General features: G+C 44.4%; 1 protein-coding gene across 1 annotated transcript in view; it reads left to right on the top strand.

Annotated features, from left to right (window-relative positions):
• The window catches only part of IQCH (IQ motif containing H), a gene marked incomplete at its 3' end in the record, with an annotated part of 211,921 nt that overhangs the window by 163,196 nt on the left and 23,040 nt on the right, over positions 1 to 25,685 (top strand). Inside the window, exon 17 of the mRNA XM_081292857.1 lies at positions 18,281 to 18,451. Coding sequence (XP_081148983.1) covers positions 18,281 to 18,451 — 171 coding nt within the window. The remainder of the gene's footprint in view (positions 1 to 18,280; positions 18,452 to 25,685) is intronic.

The following is a 25,685-nucleotide window of genomic DNA, read 5'->3' as shown; positions in this document are numbered from 1 at the left end:
AAAAGACAAAAATGGAGTCCCCGATGTATATCCATGTATATTTTGTATATTCTGAAAACTGTTTCTAAAAGTTTCTAAATTCAAAATATCAGCCTAGAATAGAAAAAAAAATGATAATAATCCCATTTTGATGGTAGCGGATTTCAGCCCCACTCAGGCCACTGACCAGTGAAATGCTTTGGACAACTCACTTGACCCATCTGAGCCTTGTTCTCTCCTTTAACAAGTGGTGAATTCCTGCCCTCCTCCTCCTCGTGGAGTGTGTTCTGAGAGGCTGGCTGAGCAGAGAGAGGGAAGGTGCTGCTCTTATTAAATCAAAAAGCATAACCACATGTAAAACTGTCACAGAGACCCTCAGCAGGTTCTCAAACTGTGAGTGGAATCTGAATTGAATTAGCATTATTTTAAAAGTCACTGAGCATTATCATCATCTCAAAGTGATATATAAGCATCAAAAGTGAATACATTTACTTTCAAGAATAAAAAAAAATAAGGTCCACAAAAATATCATAATTCCTTCTTGCTCATTTCTGTATACCAGCACCTAACAACACCCTGTCTAGCACATAATAGATGCTCAATAAATATTTATTAAATGAATGAATGAATACTTGTCTCTGAGTCCTCCTCTCGTATTCTCATTTGCAAGATCTCCCGATCTCTGTTTGCAAGATATATAAGAATTCACTGAGGGAGCTCAACGAGATTTACTTTTTCTCTTTAGGGAAGGTATTTTATTTATATAGAAGAAGGTTAACAGTGTATATCTAAATTAAAATTTAATAGGCCTTTGGTATAAACAGAAGTGCCTATTATTCAGTGTTTTTAAATGCTATAACAGGCACATTGTTAATCACAACTTAATACCTAGTGAAGGGAAAATAGATCCCAAAGGATTTTGAAACATTAAAGTAAAAGACCTGTCCCTTTTAAAGGTCTGCGTCTTTGTGTCAAGGAAAGAGCTGTGATATACAGATAATGGTAATGGTGATGGCGGTGCTGGTGACTCCGACAGTGAGCACGAGAACCACGATGACAGATTTTGCCATGGAAACTACAATTCTCTTTCCCAGCACTGACAGTGCAGGTAGCTGGTGGCCAACTTTGTGCATAGCGAGTCGATGGTGTCACCTATGTGGCTGTCCTGGAGAGCTGGGTCAACCCCCTACCCTGGAAACCCTGACCTCGGGGAGGCTTGAGCCTCACCTGAACCTCAGCTCTGGGGTAAAACCATCTGTCCACAGATAAACAAACCCCGTGCTCTGTTTACAGCAGGCTGTCCTGCCCAGGACTTCAGATGCCCCTCTCACCGTAGAGATCCTTGCTTCCTTCCAAATGAACCAGAGACACCTCTCTCTGGACTCTGAGGTCTGGAAGTAACGTCACTCACAGAGACGGGGAAATCTGGGCACTCACCATAACCAGGAGGTCCCACATCTCTCCCTGTGGCCGTCCTGAGTCCTGCAGAAATATGGAGAGTGCAGGCTGCAGTGCCAGTGCCCGGATTGCCCCGTCCCTGGTGAAAGGAAGTTAGTTAAAGTCTGGAAGATGCTCTACAGAGTGCTTACGATATGCCCCACCTCAGCATCATGAAAACAGAGCTGAACGTCTCTGTGCTTAAGACTTTTTGTGCGATAAAATCTCCCTTGAAAAATTGTCCCCACCCCAGGCTTAGTAAGATAAAACTGACTAATAAAAACTATGTATTTAAGGTATACACTGTGATTTGGGTGGCGGGCGGCGGGTACCAGAATGGAACCCAGAGGCACTCGACCACTGAGCCATATCCCCAGCCCTTTTTGCTATTTTATTTAGAGACAGGGTCTCACTGAGTTGCTTAGCACCTCACTGTTGCCGAGGCTGGCTTTGAATTGGTGACCCTCCTGCCTCAGCCTCCTGAGCTGATGGGATTACAGGCGTGCAGTGACATACATATAGAGTATAAAACGATTAACACAATCAGGCTGATGAACATATCCATCATCTCATGAATGAGAAATCACCTCTGTTAGCAAATTTCAAGCATATGTTGTTATCAATTATAATTACCAGGCTGAGCATTAGGGCACCAGAACCTGTTCATCTTGCCACTCAAAAGTTTGTGCCCTCTAACCAGCCTCTCTCTATGTGTCCAGTTCCAGAACCCTGGTCACCACCCTCCTATTTTCTATTTCTGTAAGTTTGACTCTTTTACGTTCCACATGTGGGTGAGACCATGCAGTACCTGTTTTCTATGTCTAACTTATTTCATTTAGCACAGTGTCCCCCAGGCTCATTCATATTGTCACAAATGGCAGGATTTCCTTCTTTTTAAAGGCTGAATAATATTCACTGTGTGTGTATAAAATAATCATAATTTCTATATCTCTTTATCCATTGATACTTGTGTTGTTTTCATTTTTGGCTATTGTGAAAAATACTGCAGAGAATATGGTGGCACAGATATCTCTTCAGAATAATGATGTTATTTTCTTTGGATATATGCCCAGGAGTGGAATTGCTGGATCATGTAACAGTTCTAGTCTTAACTTTTTGAGTAACCTCTAAACTCTTTTCCTTGATGGCGACACCAATTTACATGCCCAACAACAATATATAAAGGTTGTACATCCTCATCTAAACTTGTTACCTCTCAACTTTTTGTTAATATCTGTTTTAATCCATTTCGTATTGCCAAAACAAAATACCTGAGACTGGGTAACTTTAAAAGAGGCACATTTAGCAAAGTGTGCTGGAAACAACATGGTATGGGCATGGCACTCAGCTCTGGTAAAGGCCTCAGAGCAGATGATATCACAGTGTTGGAAGCAAGTGATAAATGAAGACAAAGAAATGTAATAACTTATCAGCTAACTTGTTCCAGGTGTGACCAATGAGAAACATAGTGTCATAATACACATGACTGGTAAAGAAGCAAGAAATATTCAGGAGCCACACCAGACTCACTTAGAACAACAACCTGCTTTCTCTAAAACTAATTCATTCCTGCACATTCAACCCACTCTTTAAGACCCATCTAGATCTATTCATGAGGGTGGAAGCCCATGACCTAATCACCTCTAGGCCCCGCCTCTTAAAGCTCCCAGCTCGTGAACTTTGCGGGGGCGACCATACCTACACCACAGCCATAGCTATCCTAATGGGTGCGAGGCGATGTCTCCTTGTGGTCTTAATTTGCACTTCCCTGATAATTAGTGACGGTGAGTACCTTTCACTGGTGAGTACCATTCATATATCTTCTTTGGAAAAATGTCCATCAGGACCTTTGCCAATTTTTTAACCAGGTTTTTAAATTTTATTTTATTTTTATTTTATTTTATTTTTTGCTTTCAAGTTGTGTAAGTTACACAAAATTGTCTTCAATACTTATTTTAACTCAACTTTGGGAGGGGATAATGGGGCTTGAACTCAGGGCACTTGACCACTGAGCCACATCCCCAGCCCTATTTTGTATTTTATTTAGAGACAGGTCTCACTGAGTTGCTTAGCACCTCGATTTGCTGAGGGAGGCTTTGAATTTGTGATCCTCCTGCCTCAGCCTCCCGAGCCACTGGGATTACAGATGTGCACCACCACACCTGGCTTACCTCAGTTTTCCTGCACTATAATGTGGTGTGATGACGTCTGGGGTAACTTGCTCTAAGCCTTCCCTGTTTCTTCAAACAGGACTGAGCCATCTCTTCCACCACAGGGCACTGTGTTTCTCACTGGTCACACCTGGAACACTTAGCCGCCTGGCTCCACGGTCAATAAACACATCCTCTCGCCCCCTGCCCACGCCACGTCCATCCCTGCAACCTATCTTCCCCTTTTTGCCTGTTAATATACAACTTCTCTTCCTCTGACATATGCTCCCAGCCCCTCATGGACTCTTCCTTAATTATTTCCCCTTCCTCCTCCAGCCTTTCAGAGCTGAAGTTTGGATTGATGGTCAAGATAATTACTAATGATAGTATTAACTACTAATTGAATTTTTGTCATGGGCCTGGCATTGTTAGTATTTTACATGCGATGACACTAGTCCTGTTCCCTGGAAAGTGGTTTTTATTTTGCCTTATTTACTAATGAGGAAATGGAGGCTGCTGTGATATGTTCAAGGTCACCCAGCCATGATGTGGCCAATCCAGAGTTCCCAGCACGGCTCCTCTGGGGCCCAGGTTGTGATCTCTCTCTCCGAGCAAACACCATGGCACTGCAGTGGATCGGGGGCAACTTCTTTTGTAAATTTCTCCTCCCTCTCCCACCACCATCACCAGAGAAAATGTATGCTCTCTATTTCCTCAATATGCTTGTTGGATTGAATGGAGCCGCTTAAAGCCAGAAAACATGTCTCCTATTTTTTTAAATATATTCTAGCCTTGTGCTCAGCACATAAGGTAATCATTAAATGTTAATGACTAAGTGAGATGGAATAAAATCAGTGTTGTGGTAGCCATTTTTAAGCTTTAAGAGTTGAAATGTGCAGTCCATACACACCACCACAGCTGGGAGCCCCATATTGCCATCCAGCCAGAAGGTGGATTCACGGGACGGGAACACTGAAAACAGACACAAGAACGGTTCAGTCAGTTTCCAAACTGCTTCTTACAAGTAGCTGCTGCTTCCCCCCTTAATCATTTCACTATGACTAGCTGGCTAGGGAGAAATCCCGGGCAGACACTAAGGGTCCCAGGAGTTTAGAATGTCCACAGAAGCTACCAATTTCTACTTTTCTTTTTTTTTTTTTCTCGCAGCACAAAATTTTCCCACTTTTTGCCAAAACCTTACTATGTAGCTTTTTAACTTAATTAAATATATAGGCAATTACTGACACCATCTGTCTTCATAGAAAAAGAACAAGAAGGGACACAAAAGACTGGAATCCAGAAGGAGATCCTTTAACAAACAAAATCCTCCAGTTCCACGGTAGTAATATTTATCTTTAGGAGCCCTTCTGTTATTTTAACTTACTTTTGATTTTTTTAGAAATGATGAATTCACGCTGTACTTAAAATGTGGTGGCGTTGGTATGATTTTTTTTTTTAAAAAGAAAATACCAGGTAATCCATTGCTTTTTCCGTAAAACAAAAACTTAAACATGTCATTGAACATCTGTTACTAGTACAGTCTAACACAGCACTTAAAATCCCTGAAACCTTTATAAAGTTACATGAATCTTTTGCATAAATAGAACTGTTTTGGCAATATGTATATTCCTTTAAACATGTATTCCACTTTCTTAAACATAAGATTCATGGTGTTCCCTGTCGTTCGGAGCTCTTATGTATAAACAATGAAAAGGCGTCCCTTCAGGAAGGAGCTGCCTTCCCCCCCACACCACATTCCTACCCCAGAGTACCTATCGTAAGGAGGGAAGTACGTCTGTTTTTTGTGTTTTGGGGGGATGGGTACTGGGGATTGAACTCAGGGGCACTCGACCACTGAGCCACATCCCCAGCCCTATTTTGTATGATTTAGAGACAGGGTCTCACTGAGTTGCTGAGTGCCTCATTGTCACTGAGGCTGGCTTTGAACTTGCCACCCTCCTGCCTCAGCCTCCTGAGCCTCTGGGATCACAGGTGTGTGCCACCCTGCCAGGCAGTAGGTCTTTTTTTTAAGCTTTCTAGATTTTTCTTCAAATGTCTGTATATGTAAATGATATTAAGTCCAATCATTGGAATTTGATCAGGCAAGTTAGAAACCAATCAAGTCCAAAATAAACCAACAGAATTCACTGCCCTTAGGGAGAGCATCTCAGGAAATATGAGGAAGAACAAGGAGTTCTCTTAACGGTGGCAGCTACCACCAGGGAAGACACCTGTGTCCCCTAGCTCCTCTCTGAGTGCAGGGAGTGTGTGTGGAAACTCTGTGGCTGGGGTGAAATTCCCCACCTCTGTAAACATAAAACTTCTACTCATGCTTAAGACATTTGGTCCCAAAGAATGTGCCATCCCAGATCTTTGGAGGGAAATTCAGTTCTTGTATTTTGCATTTTTATCCACTTGTTGATGAAGAAAATAAGAAGGAAATAATTTTACGATTATTTTTTACACATTGCCTCAAATACTGTGTAAAAGGCTAAGCACACAGAAGCAGACCTGAAACTAGGAATTACGCTTATCTGGCCTTTAGCGCACTCTCCAGAGAGGAAGTTCTATATTAAGAAACAGCTGCCAGTCCTGGTGGTGCAGGCCTGTAATCCCAGAAGCATGGGAAGCTGAGGCAGGAGGATCTCAAGTTCAAAGCCAGCCCCAGCAACTTAGGGATACTCTGTCTCTAAATAAAATATAAAAAGGGCTGAGGATGTGGCTCAGTGGTTAAGTGGCCCTGGGTTGAATCCCTGGTACAGGAAGGAAGGAATGAAGGAAGGGAGGAAGGGCACATTGGATTTTAGGAGAAGAGGAAGGAAGAGATAAAACACCTCCCACATCTCTTACTGCTGTTTCTTTCATTTGCAAGAAATGAAACATGGGGCTGGGGCTGGGGCTGGGGCTCAGTGGTAGAGCACTTGCCTTATGCACGTGCAAGGCCTTGGGTTCAATCCTCAGCACCACATAAAAATAAATAAGTGAAATAAAGGTATTGTGTCCAACTACAATTAAAATATATATATAAAGAAATGGAACCTAGGGACACCTAGGGACCCTGAATATCAGTGGGGCTGTCAGGTAAAAGCAGCCAGAGGCCCAGCCCAGCAGCAGGGCCCTATAAGCAGGTTGGGAGGCAGGGAGGGCACTCACTCGGGTGAGACTCCAGGTGACCCTCACTCAGCACCTCCTCAAAGGAAACCCTTCCCAGGGCCCTAGGACCCCACCCATGTGTTTCTGGAAAGAGCCGCCAGACTCTTCTTGGCCACAGGTGGAACCTTGGCTTTCTGCCTATCCTGAAGGATAGTATGTCCTGGTCCTCGTAGACCTCCTAGAGGATGCTCTCTCAGAGTGCTGTATAAACAGATAATGGAAAGGTGAGGCAGAAGGGGCTTGGGGGCTTGCCCAAAGTCCCCCAGTAAATCAGAGGCCTTCCGCTTCAGAACTCTCCAGTACCTGCTAGAGCTTCCCAGCCTGACTGGCAGCCTCCCAGCGCTCCCACCTTCTACCCAGCACGACGCTGGCCTGGCAGGCAGTCCTCGCCAGAATGGAGCTCAGGGGGAGAAGCAGGCTTGCAGAGAGGCAAGGGTTTTAATCCTAGCACTGCCACTTAGCTGGGAGCTGGGCCCGGGTCTCCATCCTCACTGCATTAAAATGAGGGTCTCCACCCGCACCTCACAGGCCGCAATGGGGATGACATGAGAAAATGCCAGAGCGCCTTAACACTTAGTAGACACTTAGTGTGTGCCCGCTCCCCTTCCTCTCCTTCCCCACGTCTTCCTCCTGCAGTCGGCCCACATGTGGTCAGATGTCGGCTTTCTCAATATCACTGCCATAAAACAGATCTGTCAACCCCCGAGTCTGTTGGCAGCAAAGGCAAAGTCACAGAACCCACCTTCACCTCCAGGTACCTGGATCCCTGTGGGAAGCATGTCACCTGGGACCCAGCCCATCACCAAATCACCCAAGACTGTTGGATTATTGGATTCACCTGATGAGGATGAGGATGTCCCCGTGGAGGGGCTGGAGCCTGGTGGCAGCCCATGCCTCAGAGGGCAGGCTGAGGGGCTGCGGAGGGAGGAGGCGCACGTGTCTGGGACACAGCTTTCTGTGTCACATGCCCCCCCGCCTGACCAGCCCTGTCTCCCGGGGTGGCCAGGCCCAGCCCCACCTGTGCAACAGCCAAGTCCAGATGAAAGGCTGCAGTGGGAAGAGGCAATGGCCGTCTAGAAAAGTGACCCTGCGTCCCCCAACCTCCTTGAGCCTTTTTTTAAGGCATATTCTTTTTTTTAATACTTTTTTTAAGTTGTTGATGGACCTTTATTTTTATTTATTTTTATGTGGTGCTGAGAATCGATCCCAGTGCCTCACGCATGCTAGGCCAGTGCACTACCGCTGAGCCCCAGCCCTGCCCCTCCTTGAGTCTTTTTAATGATACCCATATTCCAATCTGCCATTTCCAACTGAGCTCCGGGTTTTATCCTCACGGTCTCTAGTTTTCTTTGGTCCATGAAAGATATTTGTTAGCCATACATGGTAAAGTTTCTTAAATTTTTGACTTGAAGAAGACCAGAGGAGAGTTTGGGAGGTGGTTGATGGCAGGGATCCCACATTCAGGATTATGTATACACTCAACTATGTTCAAACAAAGGACCACACCAACTGTATAAGTGTCTACCCTACAGTGAATTTTCTGGAGACTAAGTTCTGTGTGTGTGTGTGTGTGTGTGTGTGTGTGTGTGTGTGTAATCACTTTATTGAAACTACCACACTGAATTTCACCTGTTTAAAGCATACACTTCAGTAGTTCTTAGTATATCCACAGACTTGTGCAACCATCAATATTATCTAATTTTTAAAACCTTCCCTCACCCTCAAAAGAAATTCTATACCTACTAGTCACTCCCCACACTTCCTGCTCCTCAGGTGATAGAAACTACTTTCTATCTCTATGGATTTCCTTATTCTGGACATTTCATATAAATGAGATCTTATAATAATCTTTTGTGACAGTTTTATTTCAATTACAATGTTTTCACTGTTCAGTCACATTGTAGCATGCATCGATTGTATCAATCATTCCTTTTTTATGGCTTCATAATATTCCATTGTATAGATGTACCACTTTTTATCTATTCACCAGTAGATGGCTAGATATTTGCATTGCTTCCACTTTGGAGCCACCATGAATGACGTTGCTATGAACATTCATACATGGGTTTTTCGTGAACATGTGTTTTCATTTCCTTTACTTATCTACCTTGGATTACAATTGGTGGGTCATGGGGCAACTCAAAGTCTAGTTTTTTGAGGAATTGCCAAACTTTTTTTCAACGTGGCAGCATTATTTTACCATTTTGCTAGCTGTATTTGAGAGGTCTAATTCTCTTTGTCGTTGCTAACTCTTGTTATTATCTTTTTTATTTCTGGCATTCTTGTGGGAGTGAATGAAGTGCTATCTCTTGTGTCTGTGCTTTTGAGGATGATTTCTTCCCTTTGTGTCATTTAATTGAATCATTTAACAAAAATTTATTGGCACTGCTTCTATCAGGAGTGCTGTGCTAGTCCTTGTGGGGGATGGAAAACAGAGGCCCATGATATTGGTCTCCTTCTCCTCTGTGGAAACTCCCTAATGTACAGACTTACCTTGGACTTGGAATAGAGAACTCTGAGCTCTCATCTGAGCTCCATTCCCAAACAGGGCTCTTCCCTTCCTTCTTGGAGCCTTTGTACTGCATGGATCTAGGGCTGGACTAGACAACTCCACGGCCTGAGCTTCGGCACTACTCGTTTCCTGCAGACATCTTCTGCAACAAAGATTATGCTTTATAAAAGATTCTGCATTCCTAGGGCTGTCAAGAAACTGGGAGGGCAAGATGAACTCTGCTGCCCATTCATCACACTCACCGGGGCCAGTGCTGCCTGCTCATCCTCACCAAGACAGGGCCTTGCTGGGCATGGCAGTCTCCGGGTTGACAAGGGCCATGCACAGGGATCCTTTCTGCTGGGAGCTGTGTCACATGAGTTCTTCTGCTTCGAAAGTCCACACCAAAACCTTTCAGAGATCATTTGTGATAGCATTAAAGGAGCACTTCCCAACAGCCCGGATATTTGTACCATGAAAACTAAAGAAGGATCACATTCAGTAGGGGATTAGAGTGTTCCATTGCTATGGGAAGAAGCGGACACGGTTATTAGTCCTACAAACCTGTACTGGGTTATAAAAATTGTTTTTTTGTGTTTTATTAGAGTTGAGTGCTTCATGACAAAATAAGAAAGTTGTCTTCCAAAGAATTCATAGTAACCGATGTGATTCTGCAATCTGTATACGGGGTAAAAATGGGAGTTCATAACCCACTTGAATCAAATGTATGAAATATGATATGTCAAGAGCTATGTAATGTTTTGAACAACTAATAATAATAATAAAGTAAGAAAATACTTAAACAGGAAAAAAGAAAGAAAAACGTGTATGTGATTCTGTACCCTGGGAATATAAATAATATCAGGTGTCTGGATTCCAAGGCCATCAGTCTTGAAACCAACAGAGGGAAGATCATAAATTCATAAAGATAATGGAAGAAACTTGGGAGAGAAGCACAGAAGGCGAGAGTGTGTTAAAAGATTTGTGATTTTTTTTACAAAGGTGAAAAATATGCAAGTTTACATTTCAAGATGTTTGTTTGTTTGTTTGTTTATTGTGGTGCTGGGGATTAGAACCCAAGGCCTTGTGCATGCAAGGCAAACACCCTACCAACTGAGCTGTTTATTTTGGATACACATATTAATTTTAAATATACTTGTGGTACATCCTGCAAGAATTTCCAAAGTGACAGAGAACTTCTGGCGCGCGCGCGCGCGCACACACACACACACACACACAGCTTTATATTAATAATTAGCTGGTAATTAGGTGTCATAGAGCTAGACCAAGGATCAGGAACTTGGTCTTTGATCCCTGTTTTCCCCCTAATTATGGGACCTAGTCAAGTTAGTTCATCTCTCATAGTCATCATCTGTAAGATGAGAAGGTGGGAGATGAAGGTCACCCATCCCTAGTTAGCCAGGATGGGGCTGATTAAGACCTCCGAGGCCCAGAAGGCTTTCTGTTTGAGAGATTTCAGCTACCCCACAGCACAGCAAATGTGTTAAAATGCCTCCTCACGTCGTATAATTTAGACGTGACATCCTACGAGTTGTGCTACATTTGACTGACATGATCCACTTTGTGGATATTTTTTAAACACTTATGGTTATTTTGCAGTTTTCACATTTGGGAGCCAGTAATGTGGTTTTTGTTTGTTTTTGGAATCCAAACATTTTGGAGGCCTTTGAAAAACCATGAGGCCCTAAGCATGGTGGACCCCCCCTGGCCCTGAGAGTTCAGTGTCAAAGCCCAGAATTTTTGCTGTTTCTGACCCCACAGACTCCAAAGAACCAATACAAGACAGTGTCCAGGGCGGGTGGTAGAGAGAATGGATAAGAGACAGCCTCATGGGGCTGTGACTAAAGTAATGCCCAAAAGGATAAACAGCACCAATAGAGCCAGAATGGAAGGTCTCCAAGATGAACACCAGTCTGGGTTGCTCACCACCAAGTGACCTTCTCACATGACCACAACAGGTCCCCATCCCGGCTCCAAGAGCCTGGGCTATCCCAGAAGTCGCCACTAGGTGGCAACAGGCCAAGAGGCTGCTGTCCCCTCTGCCTGCCTATTGATTTTTTTTATGGAATGCAAATATCTCATTAAATATCATAATCATATTAATATTTTACTCATTGAAAATCCTCACAATTCAATGTGTCCCTTCTTTAAAATTAAGTACCAGCTGTGTTTACCACAGTGGAGATCTCAGTACTGTAAGGCATTTCAGTGATCCAAATAGGAAATAGAAGAGATGTCATTTATTAACTGCCTGGGAGAACATGTTCTCTTTTTAGAGCTAGAATTCTGAAGCCTGTTTTTTTCTCCCCATCTCTGAGAAGCTTTCAAGAATTCTCAAGTCAAAGGTCAAGAAATGAGTTCTCCTTGGCCCTACAGTGACCTGCTCACACCCTATCTCACATAGTCCCAGAACCCTCAAGACAGCCCTTGGGGACAAATGCCATTGGGCTGGCATCCACAGGTAAGGAAGCAGGCCCAGAAAGGGGAAGGAAGTTGCTCAAGACCATGAGGGCAGCAATGGCAGGTCGGCACTCCCAGCCAGGCCCTGGAATTCTGGCCTGGAGATCTTTCCAATCCAGGGGAGCCATTCATTCACCCCCCACAAGCCCCACTCGGCTCTAGTCCCCCTTACCTTCAGCTGCTGCCATTTCTTCCCCCACCCAGCTGCCCCATCCTTCTCAACTTTATTTTGCCCTGGCCTAACATGGTGAGAAGCAGCAGCCTGCCTCTGCCAGTGTCCCCTGTGGAAGGCCTGACAGTGACAACAGAGAAAAAGCTGCCCCCAGGCCAGGGACTGATTCTGCTTGAAAATGACAACACAGCCCAGCCCCGGCTCCAGAGTGCACAGCTGAGAAAGGAGCAAGAGCGCCTGGAGTCTCAGTGCCCGCTCTGGAACACTGACCAACTAAAGGGACCTCAGAAGTCCCACACTCACACCTGCAGTCTCCACTTTCCCCTCTCAGCTATTCGGGTGGCTGTCTGCGCTCTCTGGAAATGTTAACTTCCTCCTCTCATCTTCTGCAGGGCAAACGTCTTGGCGACATCTTTGATTCCTTCTCTTGGTCTCTCACCCCATATCTGACCCACTGGCAAGTCCTCTGGGCTCTACCTTAATGCATCTGTAATCTGGCCATTCCCCCCAAACCCCCCATTGTCACACTGAGGGAGTCATTGTCCTCTCTCACTCATGTTACAGCAATAGCTTCTTAACTGGACTCCCTTTCTCCCTCCTTGCCCCTCCTGTTTTCTTCTCCCTGAAACCACCCTTTAAAAGCAGAAGTTAGATCATATCACCTGTCTGCGCAACGCCCTCCAATGAAGTTCCCACCTCCACAGTTGTATATGGGAAATAAGTCTTTGGCTCTGTACTTAGCCAAACCAGAGGGACAGAGGGACCTTGGCCTATCCATGGTTGGATTATCCAACAACCAACCAGAGGAGCTGGGCACACTGGCTGGCATTTGCAGCTTAGCCACCGCTGTGGGGACACATGAGTTTGATGAAGGGCTTGGTCTTGCTCAAAAAGGAATCAAGTGATCCAGTCCAATGGTGGATTTTCTGTGAATCTGAAAAAAAGCAAGGGCAGGGAGATGACTCACAAATTTCTTCACCAAGGAGGATAGGTCTCGCATCAGTTTGTTCTGAAGGTCAGATACTATTTTTGTGGTAGGTGAGCTGTCAGTACTTCTTCTCTCAAAGTTGACTTAGTTGAAGAATAAGTCTTTTAAATTTTGTTAACGAGGTGGGTAAATGGTCACAACTCCCAGTTAGCCTCATAGGTGCATCTCGTGTGGAGGGAAGGTCCACCAGGACTATTATACTCCAGTGACTAGGAGGGAAGTGTGACCCAGAGAGACAGCCTGCTGTGAATCTCAAGTATCTGTCTCAGACCTTGATACCAAAACCTTGGGACTTTAGCAAGCCACTTATCCTGTCTGCAGCCTCCAGTTCTTCTCCTTACAAAAAGAAAATGATAAAAAGAAGAAAGAGAACAAGAGGAGGGGTGGGGAAGGAGAGGAAGAGAAGGAGGAGGTTGAGAGGAAGGGAGAGGAGGTGGAGAAATGGGGAGGGGAGGAGGAAGAAGAAACCTTGAAATGAGTCTGTAAAATACCTACAGATTCTTAAAGCTCTGAAACTCTTCATTCTTCGATGAATGTTATTCGATCTATGAATTACTCCCTCCCTGCCATACCTAACCCAATGCCTGTCAGGTTGGCCAGAGTCAAGACCAAGCCCTATGTTACAGATCTTCATTTGCATTTGGAGACAGTCCCAGAACGTAGGGCCTGAGCACATCTGCCCACATCTGCAAGCTCTGCCACCCATCCATCCCGCCTGTCACTGGAAAAAGGAGAAGCAGCAGGGGTGAGCAGGCGGCCTCCATCTGCCTGGAACACCTAAGGCAAAAAGGGTCTCTCCCCCACCCCTCCCCACACAAGAGCATGTTGTTACCTTGTTATCCCAAAGAACCTGGGACCCGTCTACTGGCTCTCACATGCCGGGGCCTCTAGGTGAAGCTGCAGTGAGTGCAGCCCCCAGCCCGGTGGCAGTCAGGGCAGTGGAGGGCTGGGGCCTCAGCAGTACTTCTCTTCTCCCCCACGCCTCTTGCTGGGTCTCCTTCTTTGCTAGTTGCAATGGACTTCTTTGCCACATTTCCTGGTAGCCCCCTTTTAAGAAGTTAACCCAAAAGAAGTTGAAAACAATTTTTATGTTTTTAACCCAAAGTATTATCATTTCAACCTGTAGTCCATATGAAATGTTATGGATAAAAGATTCTACATTCTTGTTCACATCCTCATGTTGGAAATCTGGCGTGTCTTCTACACTGACAGCACGTCTCCATTTGGACCAACCACATTTCAAGTGCTCAGTAGCCACAAGCGCTCAACAGCTCAAGAGCAGAAAGAGATTAGAGTCTGAAGTTAATATCCAAGTCCAAAATTTAAAATGAGATGAAATGAGAGGTGCGGGGGAGCCTAGGGGATGCGGAGGAGGTGCTCCAGGAATATTGGCTCCATTTGAATCTGAGCCCATCCTGAAGAGACACCAGGCTCCTTTTCAGCTCCCCTCCATGGCTACCCTATTAGCGCCAGCTAGACAGATCTAGAATATGCATGAAGTCTATATGCAATTGTGGTTATCATTCTGCTAACATCAGATGGATGGTTAACATTCTGTATATTCTCATGTCGTTTTTTGTATACATATTATTTTTGCAAAGCCAATATTCCTTGTGTAAATTTCTATCTTCTTTTTGTTTCCTGCTTCTTTCTAAATCATCAAGTTATCCACAACCATCATCTCTCAGGATAATACCACAGACTGCCCCACCCTTGGGTGTGTCCTCATCTTCTAATCCAAGGACAGCTACCATTTTTCAAAATTAAGAAAGGCTGACTCAAAAGCCTTTGTGCTGCTGTGTTCTTAGGCCTTGATGTAAGTCTCTCTAACATTTAAGCCATCTTCTTAAAAAATATTTATTTTTTTAGTTTTAGATGGACACAATATCTTTTTTATTTTTATGTGGTGCTGAGGATCAAACCCAGTGCCTCATGCATGTCAGACCAGTGCACTACCATTTGAGCCACATCCCAAGCCCCTAAGCCATCTTTAACAAAATGATTTTTTGAACCTCATCAACCAAACAGTAATCCACAAGTGATGTCTGATGGAGAGCTGGGACTCCTTTGGTTCTTGTCCTGCACCTTTGATACCTGGCTCTGTGACCTAGAGCAAACCACTTCACTTTCCATGCCAGAGTTGCTCCATTTATAAAGTAAACTGATTGCATGAGGTGATTCCAGCTCTAACCTTCACTAACGTTTCCCCTCTCCCTCACATCTAATCAATTAACCCGTCAAGCTAGTCATTACAAGTCATTATAAGCAAGTCATGTCAAAGCCACCACCAACAAACTGTAAAATCCATCCACTCGTGCCATCCCTGCTCACAGTGTCTTTGTACAGGCCACCGTCACCGCTTGTCGAAGTTGTGTATTCAGTGCAGAAAGAGATTTCGGTTCTAAAGTTAATATCCAAGTCCAAAATTTAAAAAATCAGATGAAATGAGAGGTGCGGGAGAGCCTGGGGGACACAGAAGAGGTGCTCCAGGAATATTGGCTCCATTTGAATCAGAGCCCAGCCTGGAGAGGCACCCAGCTCCCCTTCAGCTCCCCTTGGAAAGGCTGGGGGGAGTTCATGGTGCAGCTTGGAATTGCGGATGCGCCCTGCCGCGCCAGTCCCTGCCCCGCACGCTGGGCGCTTTGGGAAGACAAAGACTCAGCAGCTTCCCCTGAAGGGCTGACGGTCTAGAGGGGGAGATAGGAACCCCGGTACACAAAACAAGCACGCCTCAGGCGGTGTCTTCAGTGGAAAAACCAGATGGAGAGCAGAACAATTATCTGAGCAAATCAGGCAAGCCTGCTGTTGAGGAAAAGGCTTTAGGAAATTTGTTCTACTATTTCTATATTACTTTGTGAACCAAGGAATGAGGGCGGCCTGGAAAAGCAAAAGTACTTTACTTCTGGAAAGTCCAAAGCTCCGGTCTGTGCTGTCTCAGGCTAGCCCGGATGCCACTTTTCCATCTTAGCATCCTCATGGGTAAAATGGAGCTGGGATGATACCAACCTTGCCCACACCCAGTGGCCTATCGACTGGGTTGCTCTGAAGTTGACCAGTTATGAAATGGGGAGCTTGAGTAGCTCCAGAGACAGCCCAGAATGTCTCTCCTAAAAACCTACTGTTAAAGGGAATGTTTTGTATTGAACTTTATAATCTATAAGACAATTTTATGCATTTTTCCCCCAAACACCATGTAATACATATTATCATTTGCTCCTTTGACACCTAAGGATACAGAAGTAGAGAAAGCCTCAAACTCGCTCAAGGCCCCCTACACATGGGTTTTCTGACTGTGTAGTTCTCGATCTTTGCCCAATACTGTGTTGCCTCCCTACTAAAATCCTCATCACCAAACAATAATACCATTAGCATAAATATGAACACTGTTTGTTATATACATTTCCCTTTGATCAAGAGCACTAAGACATCACAGAAGCTCTAGGGGAAAAAAAAAGTGCCCGGCATGGGAGAGCAGCAAGTTCACTTTCTCCTGTGAAGGAACAGTAACTGTCCCCATCTGATTTACATTTTATGCCATACAGCAGGAAATATTTAAGTTGACAAATAGGATATTTACAACTGCAATAGATACTTGGCAGTGAGTTTTTAACAATTGTTGCAAATGTGATTTATTTGCTATTATAAAAGGGCATTACTGTGCGAATATGACTCCTGAAATTAGCTTCAGTTTAGCAAGGGGCCTTGACAGCTTGACCCCTTAATATCCTTATAATGATGCCATTTACATTCAATGCTTACTCAAGTCACTCACTGCTAGATTTGTTTGAGAGGAGTCCACTCTAGGGCAGATGTATTATGTATTTTAACATACAGAGTTGGTGAGTGGGGCACTTGTAGGCTTTCAAAGAGGAAAGAAATATTTAATCAAGTCTTCATGAAAATGTGTTAGTTTCCAACTTCCTACAGTGAAAATGCATTACTGCTAATTACAGCACGCTGCAGAAATACAATACTTCATGTTTTCTCCACAAGACACTTCCATGGCATGGATTGTATTAAGCAAGAACATGCACTGATCCTCTGCAACTTCAGTTTTTAATTTGACCAGAGAGTCAGTGCAGGATCCATGCCATCTCCTCCACCAGGGAATGGGCAAAGGGTGGGCTCAGAGGCAGGCAGAGCTGGATTTGAGTCCCAGCACCCCTGCTTCCTATCCCTGTGGACTTGGGACCACCCTGAACTTGTTTCTTCATCCGTAACATCAGGCTGTGGATTGGGGGTTACTATACAGATCTGAAGAAAGGTTACTATAAAGACCTGTCCGTACTTGACACATGGGTGCCAGTTGTGGTTTTGTTGCTTGGTTAAATGTCGCTTTTGGGATGCATCCCTGACATCCCTAGGTAAAATCTGTCTGCGCTTTCCTTCAGCTTTATTCCCCCACGTTACTGTATTCCAGACTTCGTTGTATCGTAACTGATTGAATATGTGTGTACCCGACTCCACCTTCTTGATGACAGGACCTGTGCCCATGGTTTGCCTTTGACTCTCCAGTGACTGGCACAGTGATGTCCCTGGAGCATTGAACTGAGGAGGATCCTGGGGTGCTTCTCAATGCAGTGGGAGGTGGGAAATGACAGGGTAATAAAGTGGATCTGTCTGAGGAGAATCAGGAGAGGCTTGCACAGGAGCCTTCTCTGTCATTGTCTAACACATAGTAGATGCTCACTGAATATTTGTCCAAGGAATTAATGGACTTTGCTCGGTTATCTTGTAGGTGACAGTAATGTTTAATTCAATTAATGTCTATTTTTGTTTTTAATGCATCCTAGTGTTCTTCCCTACTTTTTGAAGCATTTTCACTTTTAATTCAGCATTAAAAGTGAAGTGGGGTGTCCATGAGACATAAAAATGTAAAATGGCGGTGGAGCTAAGCCTTACAGGCCAACCATCAGTTTCCCTTTAAAATCATGTTGGGTTTCCCAGAGGTCAACACTGCTTTTTCCCCCCCATTTCAAGGCAAAGTACCTCTCCTCTTATTCACTCACTCTTCCCAGCTCATTCTCTCTCACTCTTTGCCCTCTTTCTTCTCTTTCTTTAGCTTCCCATCTCCTGACACATCCATCCAGTCTCATTTGCTCAGTAGAAAAGATTGCACTGAACACCTCTGAAATGCCAAGTCACAGGCGAAAAAAATCCAAGTTGACCCGAGCCTTTCGGGAAGGCCCTTCTGTTAGATTTGATCTGTTATTTTCATTTCTGTAACTTCCCACGTAACCTGGAATCCTCTGATTGGAGTCAGACTCCATCCCCCAGCTGAACGATGCAGAAACAAGCAACATCTCCATCAAGTCCCCTGGGTCACAGGTGTGGTCCCCTCTACTGGGGTTCGGTCTGGTTAGGGGTGGCGGGGCCTTTCCTTTCTCTCCCCATCTCACCCTCATTTTCCCGGCTCCTGTTTTGATCAGGTATGGGCAACGGACCTCAACATCTCGTATAGTGACCAGCTGGCCCTGACTCAGCTCACCCTGTATCTGACGAATGGCCATCTGGATTGCAGTTTGAGCATCCTTAAAGTGCCCCCCTACGAACCAAGGAAAGAAAGGAGATTGAGGCCCTGTGGCTCCCTGACAGAGCCGGTAAGCAGCAGACGCTTCCTGACTGTCCCCACGTCCAGCAAGGCTCAGCCGCTGCGTGCAGAGCTCCTTGATTAGAGAAAGGAGAAAGCTAGTTCTGACACACCCCACATTTTCCAGCCCAAACTGTTTTTATTTAAAAGTTTTCTGCCTCTTGATCCAATATTCTACAGAACTGCTCTGCTTTGAGTCCTCAGGGTCAAGCTATTCAAAACTGCCCTGTCAACTGTCCTTCAAGGTGCCTCCATTCGGAGGCTGATAAGAGACCCCCTAGCGCCACATCCACTCAACAACCAGGTCATATTTGTTCTGGCCACTAAACGCCTCACCCCTGCCCCTCCTCTGCCTCCAGGAAGGTATTGCCTGGGTTTCTGCTTCATTATCTCACACTAGATACTGGCTAAGTTTCCCTGTCCCTAAGGTCTCTCCTTGTCCTAATCATACATTACAATCAAAGGAGCAAGGTAAAAAGCAAATCTATGAGTATTACTCTGCTACTTGGGATATTTAAATAACACCTGTGACCTTCAGGAAAATCTCCACTCCAACTTCCCAGCTTGGTTAATGAGGCCCTTCGTGACCTGTCTCTTCCAACAATCACAGCCTCCCTTCTCATCACTAGCCCCTCGCAAGGGTGGCTGAGACCAGGTCCTGCAGCTGGTTGAGTGTCACCAACCTCAGCACCTGGATAGCCAAGGGTAGGTCTCCACGGAGACACAAGATACTTGGTCCAACAATCGAAATTGATCATGCAGAGAAGGATCAAAGGTCGAAAGTACCTAATGGCCCTTAGTGTAGGAGTGTCTTGGGGCTCTCCAGCCACATCTGCTGTGACAAATGCCAAGGGTTTCTTCTGCTTCTACAGCAGTAGGCTTCAAGCCCTTTTGGCAAATGAAGCACCACTTGAAATCCAAATATAGAAAACACATCAAAGAGGACTCCATCCTAGTGTCCCAGAGATACCTTTTCAGATCAGCGTCTCCTGCCTCTGCTGAATCCCTTTGGGTCTAGGAGATGCCTCTGGATTTAAAGGACCCTGTTTGACTCTGGCCAGGCTCCACAGTCTCCCTAGAGAGTGTGCCTGGTATCTTAGGGCTCAAATAGCTTCCCACTTCTCCTCCTCCCTCAGTCCAGTTGTCCTGTGAGTTACCAGCCAGGACCTCATTCACAGGAATCCCCTAGATGTCTGCTGATTAAGAAGAGAGGCAGAGCTGGGCGCAGTGGTGCACGCCTGTAATCCCAGTGGCTTGGGAGGCCGAGGCAGGAAGATCTCAAGTTCAAAGCCAGCCTCAGCAAAATCGAGGTGCTAAGCAACTCAGTGAGACCCTGTCTCTAAATAAAATACTAAATAGTGTTGGGGGTGTGGCTCAGTGGTTGAGGACCTCTGAGTTCAATCCCTGGTACCAAAAAAATAAAGAAAGAAAGAAGGGAGGTGGAGTGGGACTAGAGAGATTAATTAGGCCCCAGGACCTTGCTGAGAACCAGTGTTTCACAGCCCCACCTGTGGCCTTTATCTTCACTAAAGGGAGCTGTGAACCCCAGGTTCAGTGCCAGAGGGAGAGGGCAGTAACATGTGAGTCCTTTTGGCTAGTGAACCTAACTGCAGGACACTTCCAAAAGGAAGCTAGCTGGAAGCTGAGTTGGTATTCAACACAAGCCTTCCAAAGACAACTCACCACACTTAAGTAACTTTACAAACTGTGAGCAGAAGTTGTACTTTGAATTAGAAGCACTCTGCCATTTTCCCAATTGCCGCTAGGTTTCGTTCCTAGCTACATGCCACAGATGGGAATTCTCCTGTGATCAAGAGTGTTAAACACTTTTAGGAACTGCCTGTACACAAGACGGAAGCATTACGATCTTCAATAATTCAAATGTCTCTACAGTAGGAAAGCCGTGCAGGGTCTCTGATGCAGGGAGACATTCAAAGCGCTTTTGGTGTTAGAGAGAAAGATGGATGCACTCACCCTGGTGCCATTGTGCTTGTGTGTGCACATGTGATAGGCTGTGGGTTTTTTTTTTTTTTAAGAAGCATGTACAGATGCATACACAGCACAATTTGCAACCAATTGAAGCCTCCTGAACAAGTGTGAACAGACCGAGATGCGTCAGGCTTGCAGTTGACAGCCCCTTTTGAAGACCAAGAGGGAGGAAACACACAGAGGAAACCACTATGAGAATGAGTGCAATCACAACCACTGCCTATCAAATACTCCCGTCTGAGCCTATTTCTTTAATAATGTGTTACACAAAGATAGGAAAAGAAAAAAAAAATGTTCTGGACTACCAGAAAGGACTCAGAGTTGTCCCAAGTCACAAATAGGTGGTTGGACTGTTTAGACCTGATTAGACCAGGTGAGCAAACTCCTGAACCTGTCTCCTCCACAGATAAGCACTTGCAGGTATAAACAAATAAACCTGAAGGTGAGAAATCCCAGGTGTGCCTGTTTTAGAAATAAGCAAAAAATCACTTTTGAACTTTTAAATAACGTTCTGTCATAATCGGCACACACACACACAAAAATCATCACCCCTTTCTATCCGTTTTCACTGGGCCCCTCTTTCTGGACCCTCTAAGCCACTGCTGGCAAGTGGCCGAAAGGGAACATCTTTCTCAACGTCTTAAAACAACCCAAGTCATTTATACACATCTTAACAGCACATGATCTGTAATGAATGATTAAGTAAAACCTTTTGTGTTAAATTATGATGTTAATAATGATTCTGTCTCCTGTAATTTATTATGAATTCTCAAATGCTTCGGGTTTGATTGTGATAGAATGCAACAACAACGGAGTTTATGCGATGACTTTATTTTTAGAACTTGTTCTTTGAAGGCACACATTTCCCCACTACCGCTGCTACTGTAATTATGTACAAAACCAATCACTCATTAGAGTTAGGATACATTATCTTCTAGACAGATGAGGCTAAATAAGCAACACATTAATAATTCAGAGAGCAGTTCATTATGCATGTGGATGCCTGCTTCGTAACTGAAATAAGAACCTCATCAGCCTCTGCCAACCCTTAAACAATAGTTCTGTGTTATTGCAGCCACATTCCAGTTTACGCTTGTTAAACTGCTACTTGGATTATTTTATCAAACATTCATTTATTTGTGGTCCCTTACTGCCGAGAACAGATTTTGGAAGCTCCTTTTTTAAGTTAATGATTTGAGCAATGGGTGTTATTAATTCTCAGAATATTATAAACATGATTAATTTTCAGGCAGAGATTTATTACATAAGGATTTCAACTATGTCAACTGAAATGCATCACTGTCAAAACAAGTATCATGGCGAAAATAGAATATGCTCCACACTTCAAATGCTGGTGCTCAGAACTAAATCAATTTAAATTGTGGCTGAAGCAAAATTATATTCTCCAGTGAAAAGGAGTATTTCGAGCTTCCTTTATTTAGCTTGAAGCACTCTTGTTAGATTGTGATTTAGAAAGGTAGTTTAATAAGACTAGACTTCTACCAATAATGCTTTGTCTTTTATTTTTTCCCCGTTTTTGTAGAAAAGGCTTGCTTCTGAAATTCCCACATGTTCTCCATGCGGCCAGGGAATCTGGAGTAAAGGGCACTGGCCTGGGAGTCAGGCATCATGAGTTCTGATCTTGTCCCTGGCCTCAGTTTCCTTATTTTGAGAATAAGGGAGGGTTAAATGATGCTGACTTCTCTTGAGCAAGCTGATTTTCGGGCCTGTGGGAAGGAGCTCTGTTCCCAGCCCACCTGGGCAACTTCAGCTGCGAAGGAACATGGGAAAGGCATGTCCTCCATACTGTGGCCTTTCCTGCATGGAGCTGCCCTCCCCCAGAAACTTCTAGAAAGGCATAATATTGTTATGACAGTAAGTCTTCATCAGCCATCACCTTAGCTGTATGAGTTAATACTTTCAGCAAGAATCAAGAGGAAATAAATCTAGCAGGTATTTACTCAACATGTATTCGTGCCTGACATTCAGAGGCTGTGTGCGGTGGCACACACCTGTTATCCAGTGACTCGGGAGGCTGAGGCAGGAGGATCACAGGTTCAAGGCCAGCCTGAGCAACTTAGTGAGACCCTGTCTCAATGTAAAACATAAAAAGGTCTGGGGATGCAGTGATAGAGTGTACCTAGGTTCAATCTCTAGTACACACACACACACACACACACACACACACACATATACACATAAGAAAAACAACAACAACAAAACCAACAACCACAGGACATAAGGACAAGCAGCAAAGAGTTCCAGATTTATGGAAGGATACAATTAGGCAGCAGATAACTATGCCGCATATGTTAGTATGATGATAACATCCAGAATGCAGTGAGCCTTTTTCCACATCAGGTATTTGATACAGGCTTTACAGGAATCTTTTTACAACTCAATATATTAAGCAATTACTGTTATCATGTTTATTTTTAGATAAGAAGATCAAGGAATGTTAAGAAATATTAAGCAACTCAGAAAAGGTTGCTCAGCAAGCAACTGATAAAGCCAAGATTTAACATCAGGGTTGTCAAATTTCAAGGCTTGTATGTTTACCCTGACTCACCCTGGCTGAGAGTCAGGGATCCTGCCACAGAGGAGGTGACACTCATCCAGAGGAAGTCTCTGGATGAGGCCATCAAGAAAACTCTTTCTCCAGAGGAGCATCCCTCCCCCTGTGGACTGAGGCTGTTAGTAGGCATGGTGCCTTCAGGAGCCGGCTACCTGTCTGCTCTGAGCTCAGCCAAAATTCAGTAGCACTCTATGGGCTGGATGGGTATGGACAAGTCTTGGATTTTGGAAAAGAAACAAGATTTCAATATAAACAGCAGAAAGTATGGAAAAGATCGTGTCACCTATACCATGAGCCCCAGAGACAAGCTTTTCTATATTTTTCTAAAACATTTTCCACACAAAAATACTCAGGAAGTAACATTTCAGCTCTTCAAAATCAAGTTTAATGGCATTCTTATTTAAGTTTTTGAAGTACATATAATTTGCATGATTCAAAAGGCCAGTCCTTCTGATGGCTATGAAGCCTATTGCCCAGCTCCCACCTCAGCCCACAATGATCACCTCCACTCTCAGGGCTTGTGTGTGCTTTCAGCATATCTTTTGTACAGACAAGTAAATACACACATAGAAGATCTCTCTCCCCCTTTATATCCACAACGTACCCTATGATGCACACTTCTGAATTTCACTTTCTTCTCTGAAGAACTTTCTATACCAGTTCATTAAGGATGTTCTCATTCAACATCCGCATGTTATTCTGTTTGCATGCTGTGCCATAATTTAGTTACCCTTTTCTCTGCAGGTAGATTTTGGGGTTGCTTCCATTTTTCATATTACAAACAATACTATAGAGAATAACTTTGTACATGCATCTTTTTGTACGTGTTTTAAGTATAGCTTAGAAAATACATTTCAACAGATTTTTTTTTCTGTAGAAACCATAGGATTGGTTAAGTCTTTTTTAAAAGGAGGTATATTCTTTATGTTCATCTTTCTTAGGATTATTGTAACACATTTATTGAGCACTTAATATATGCCAGGAATTTCACCAAGCATCAAGATACAAAGACATTTGACAAAGTTCCCCATCCTTGAGAAGTTGAGAGGAGATACAGAAGAGACGTTGGCATTAAAACAGCACATACCAAGGAAAACCCACAAGGCCTCCTGTAAATGCCATTTGAGTGACAGACTCCCGGCCTGCTGCTGGAGTTCTTAGGAGAGATGCATTGGACTAGTAGGTCCAGGGGATACTGTAAGTACACAGAACTTGGTATGGCCTTAAGGATGAGAGCAATCAGTAAGAGACCTCCCCCAGCAGATGGGAATGAGTCTGAAGAGAGACTGGTCTGTAAAGAGGCAGCAGTGAACAAAGAGCAGAGAATCAGGGGAGGGAGAGGTAAGGAGGAGTGGCGAGGACAGAGCAGTGAGCAAGCCTGGGGCTGCCCACTCAGCCAAGCTCCTGGATTTCAACTTGAAGGCCCTTAAGAAGAGACATGAAGACTTCTGAGCAGGAGAATGACCAACCTGGGGAGAACCTGGGCTTGGGGAAAACCATCCATATGGGGGTAAGCTCGAAATCCCAGGAGACAGAGGACCAGCAAAGGAACAACCTGGGGAATTACATGTATTGTGGGTCCAAAGCCCTTTTAAAGGAACTGCAACAAAAATGGAAGCTACCATTTACCAGGTTCCAGGCCCAGTGCTAGGTGATCAAAAGTTCAGAGACATTAAATGATATGCTCAAGATCACACAGATAGTAAGTGGCCCAGACAGGTTTTGAAGATCAGCCTTGCTGATTCCATACAACCTTTCCACGGCAGAATTCTGCATGCATCTGTATCTCCAGCACTCCCTGGAAATAAAGGTCTGGACTAGGTTGGTGATGGTAGCAGAAAAGATGCAGCAACTGAGAGACATACTAAATGTCTGACTCTTCCTTTGGATCTTTCATGAATTTCAAGCTCAGGTTCGGCAGGAGGTGGGATTGCAGTCTGCATCCATGGGAAAGGAAGAAACCTCAGGGCCACCTGTCTAGTAACCACGTACCACAGGACAATGAGCTCTTCTGCTGTACTCTGGAGACAAGATACACAGCATTGAGCTGATTGTACAAGCAGGTGCCTGCCTGTCCTTCTGGCTGACTGGGGCTTGATCTTGATTTTGCTTGTTTATATAGTATGGCAGCATAAGACATGTTTAGAAGACAAAAATAACCTTGGAATTATCTTGTGAATTCATGGCAATTACCACGCAATTACATGCTCAGTAACCACAATGGAATTCCAGAGTATTTACAGTTCACTGCCATGTGCAAAAGCTCAGGCTTCTGGGCCTTCACTGAAGGAAGGAGCATGGCACAGCCTGGCATGGCAGGGTAGACAGAGCTGGTGGCCGTGGCCATCCAGATTGACTAACCAGTTGAGCCAGAGCTTCTCTTAGCTGGTTTTGGTCACCTCACCAATAATTCCTATTTAGTCCATCTGGACCACATTGTCTTCCAGGAGGCAAAGCCTGAGAGATGGCCCTGAGTTGTCATTCTTGGGGAGATGGTGTGACCATCCTCTAGGCTTTGTAAATCACAGGCTTCCACCCTAAGCACTCATTGACTGGCTGCGCCTTGAGTCACATGTTTTCTTGAAGAGTCTCTTAAGTCAGAGGGAAGTGCTCTCCACCTAATCTATTCCATTTATTCAATCTTTCTCTTATTCAGTAAACACTGAAGGCCTGCTCTGCA

This window comes from Spermophilus citellus, assembly GCF_964194105.1.
Source record: "Spermophilus citellus genome assembly, chromosome: 4".
NCBI classification, from domain to species: domain Eukaryota; kingdom Metazoa; phylum Chordata; class Mammalia; order Rodentia; family Sciuridae; genus Spermophilus; species Spermophilus citellus.
Note: the sequence above shows the minus strand (reverse complement) of the source record. Positions and strands in the feature narration are given on the sequence as shown.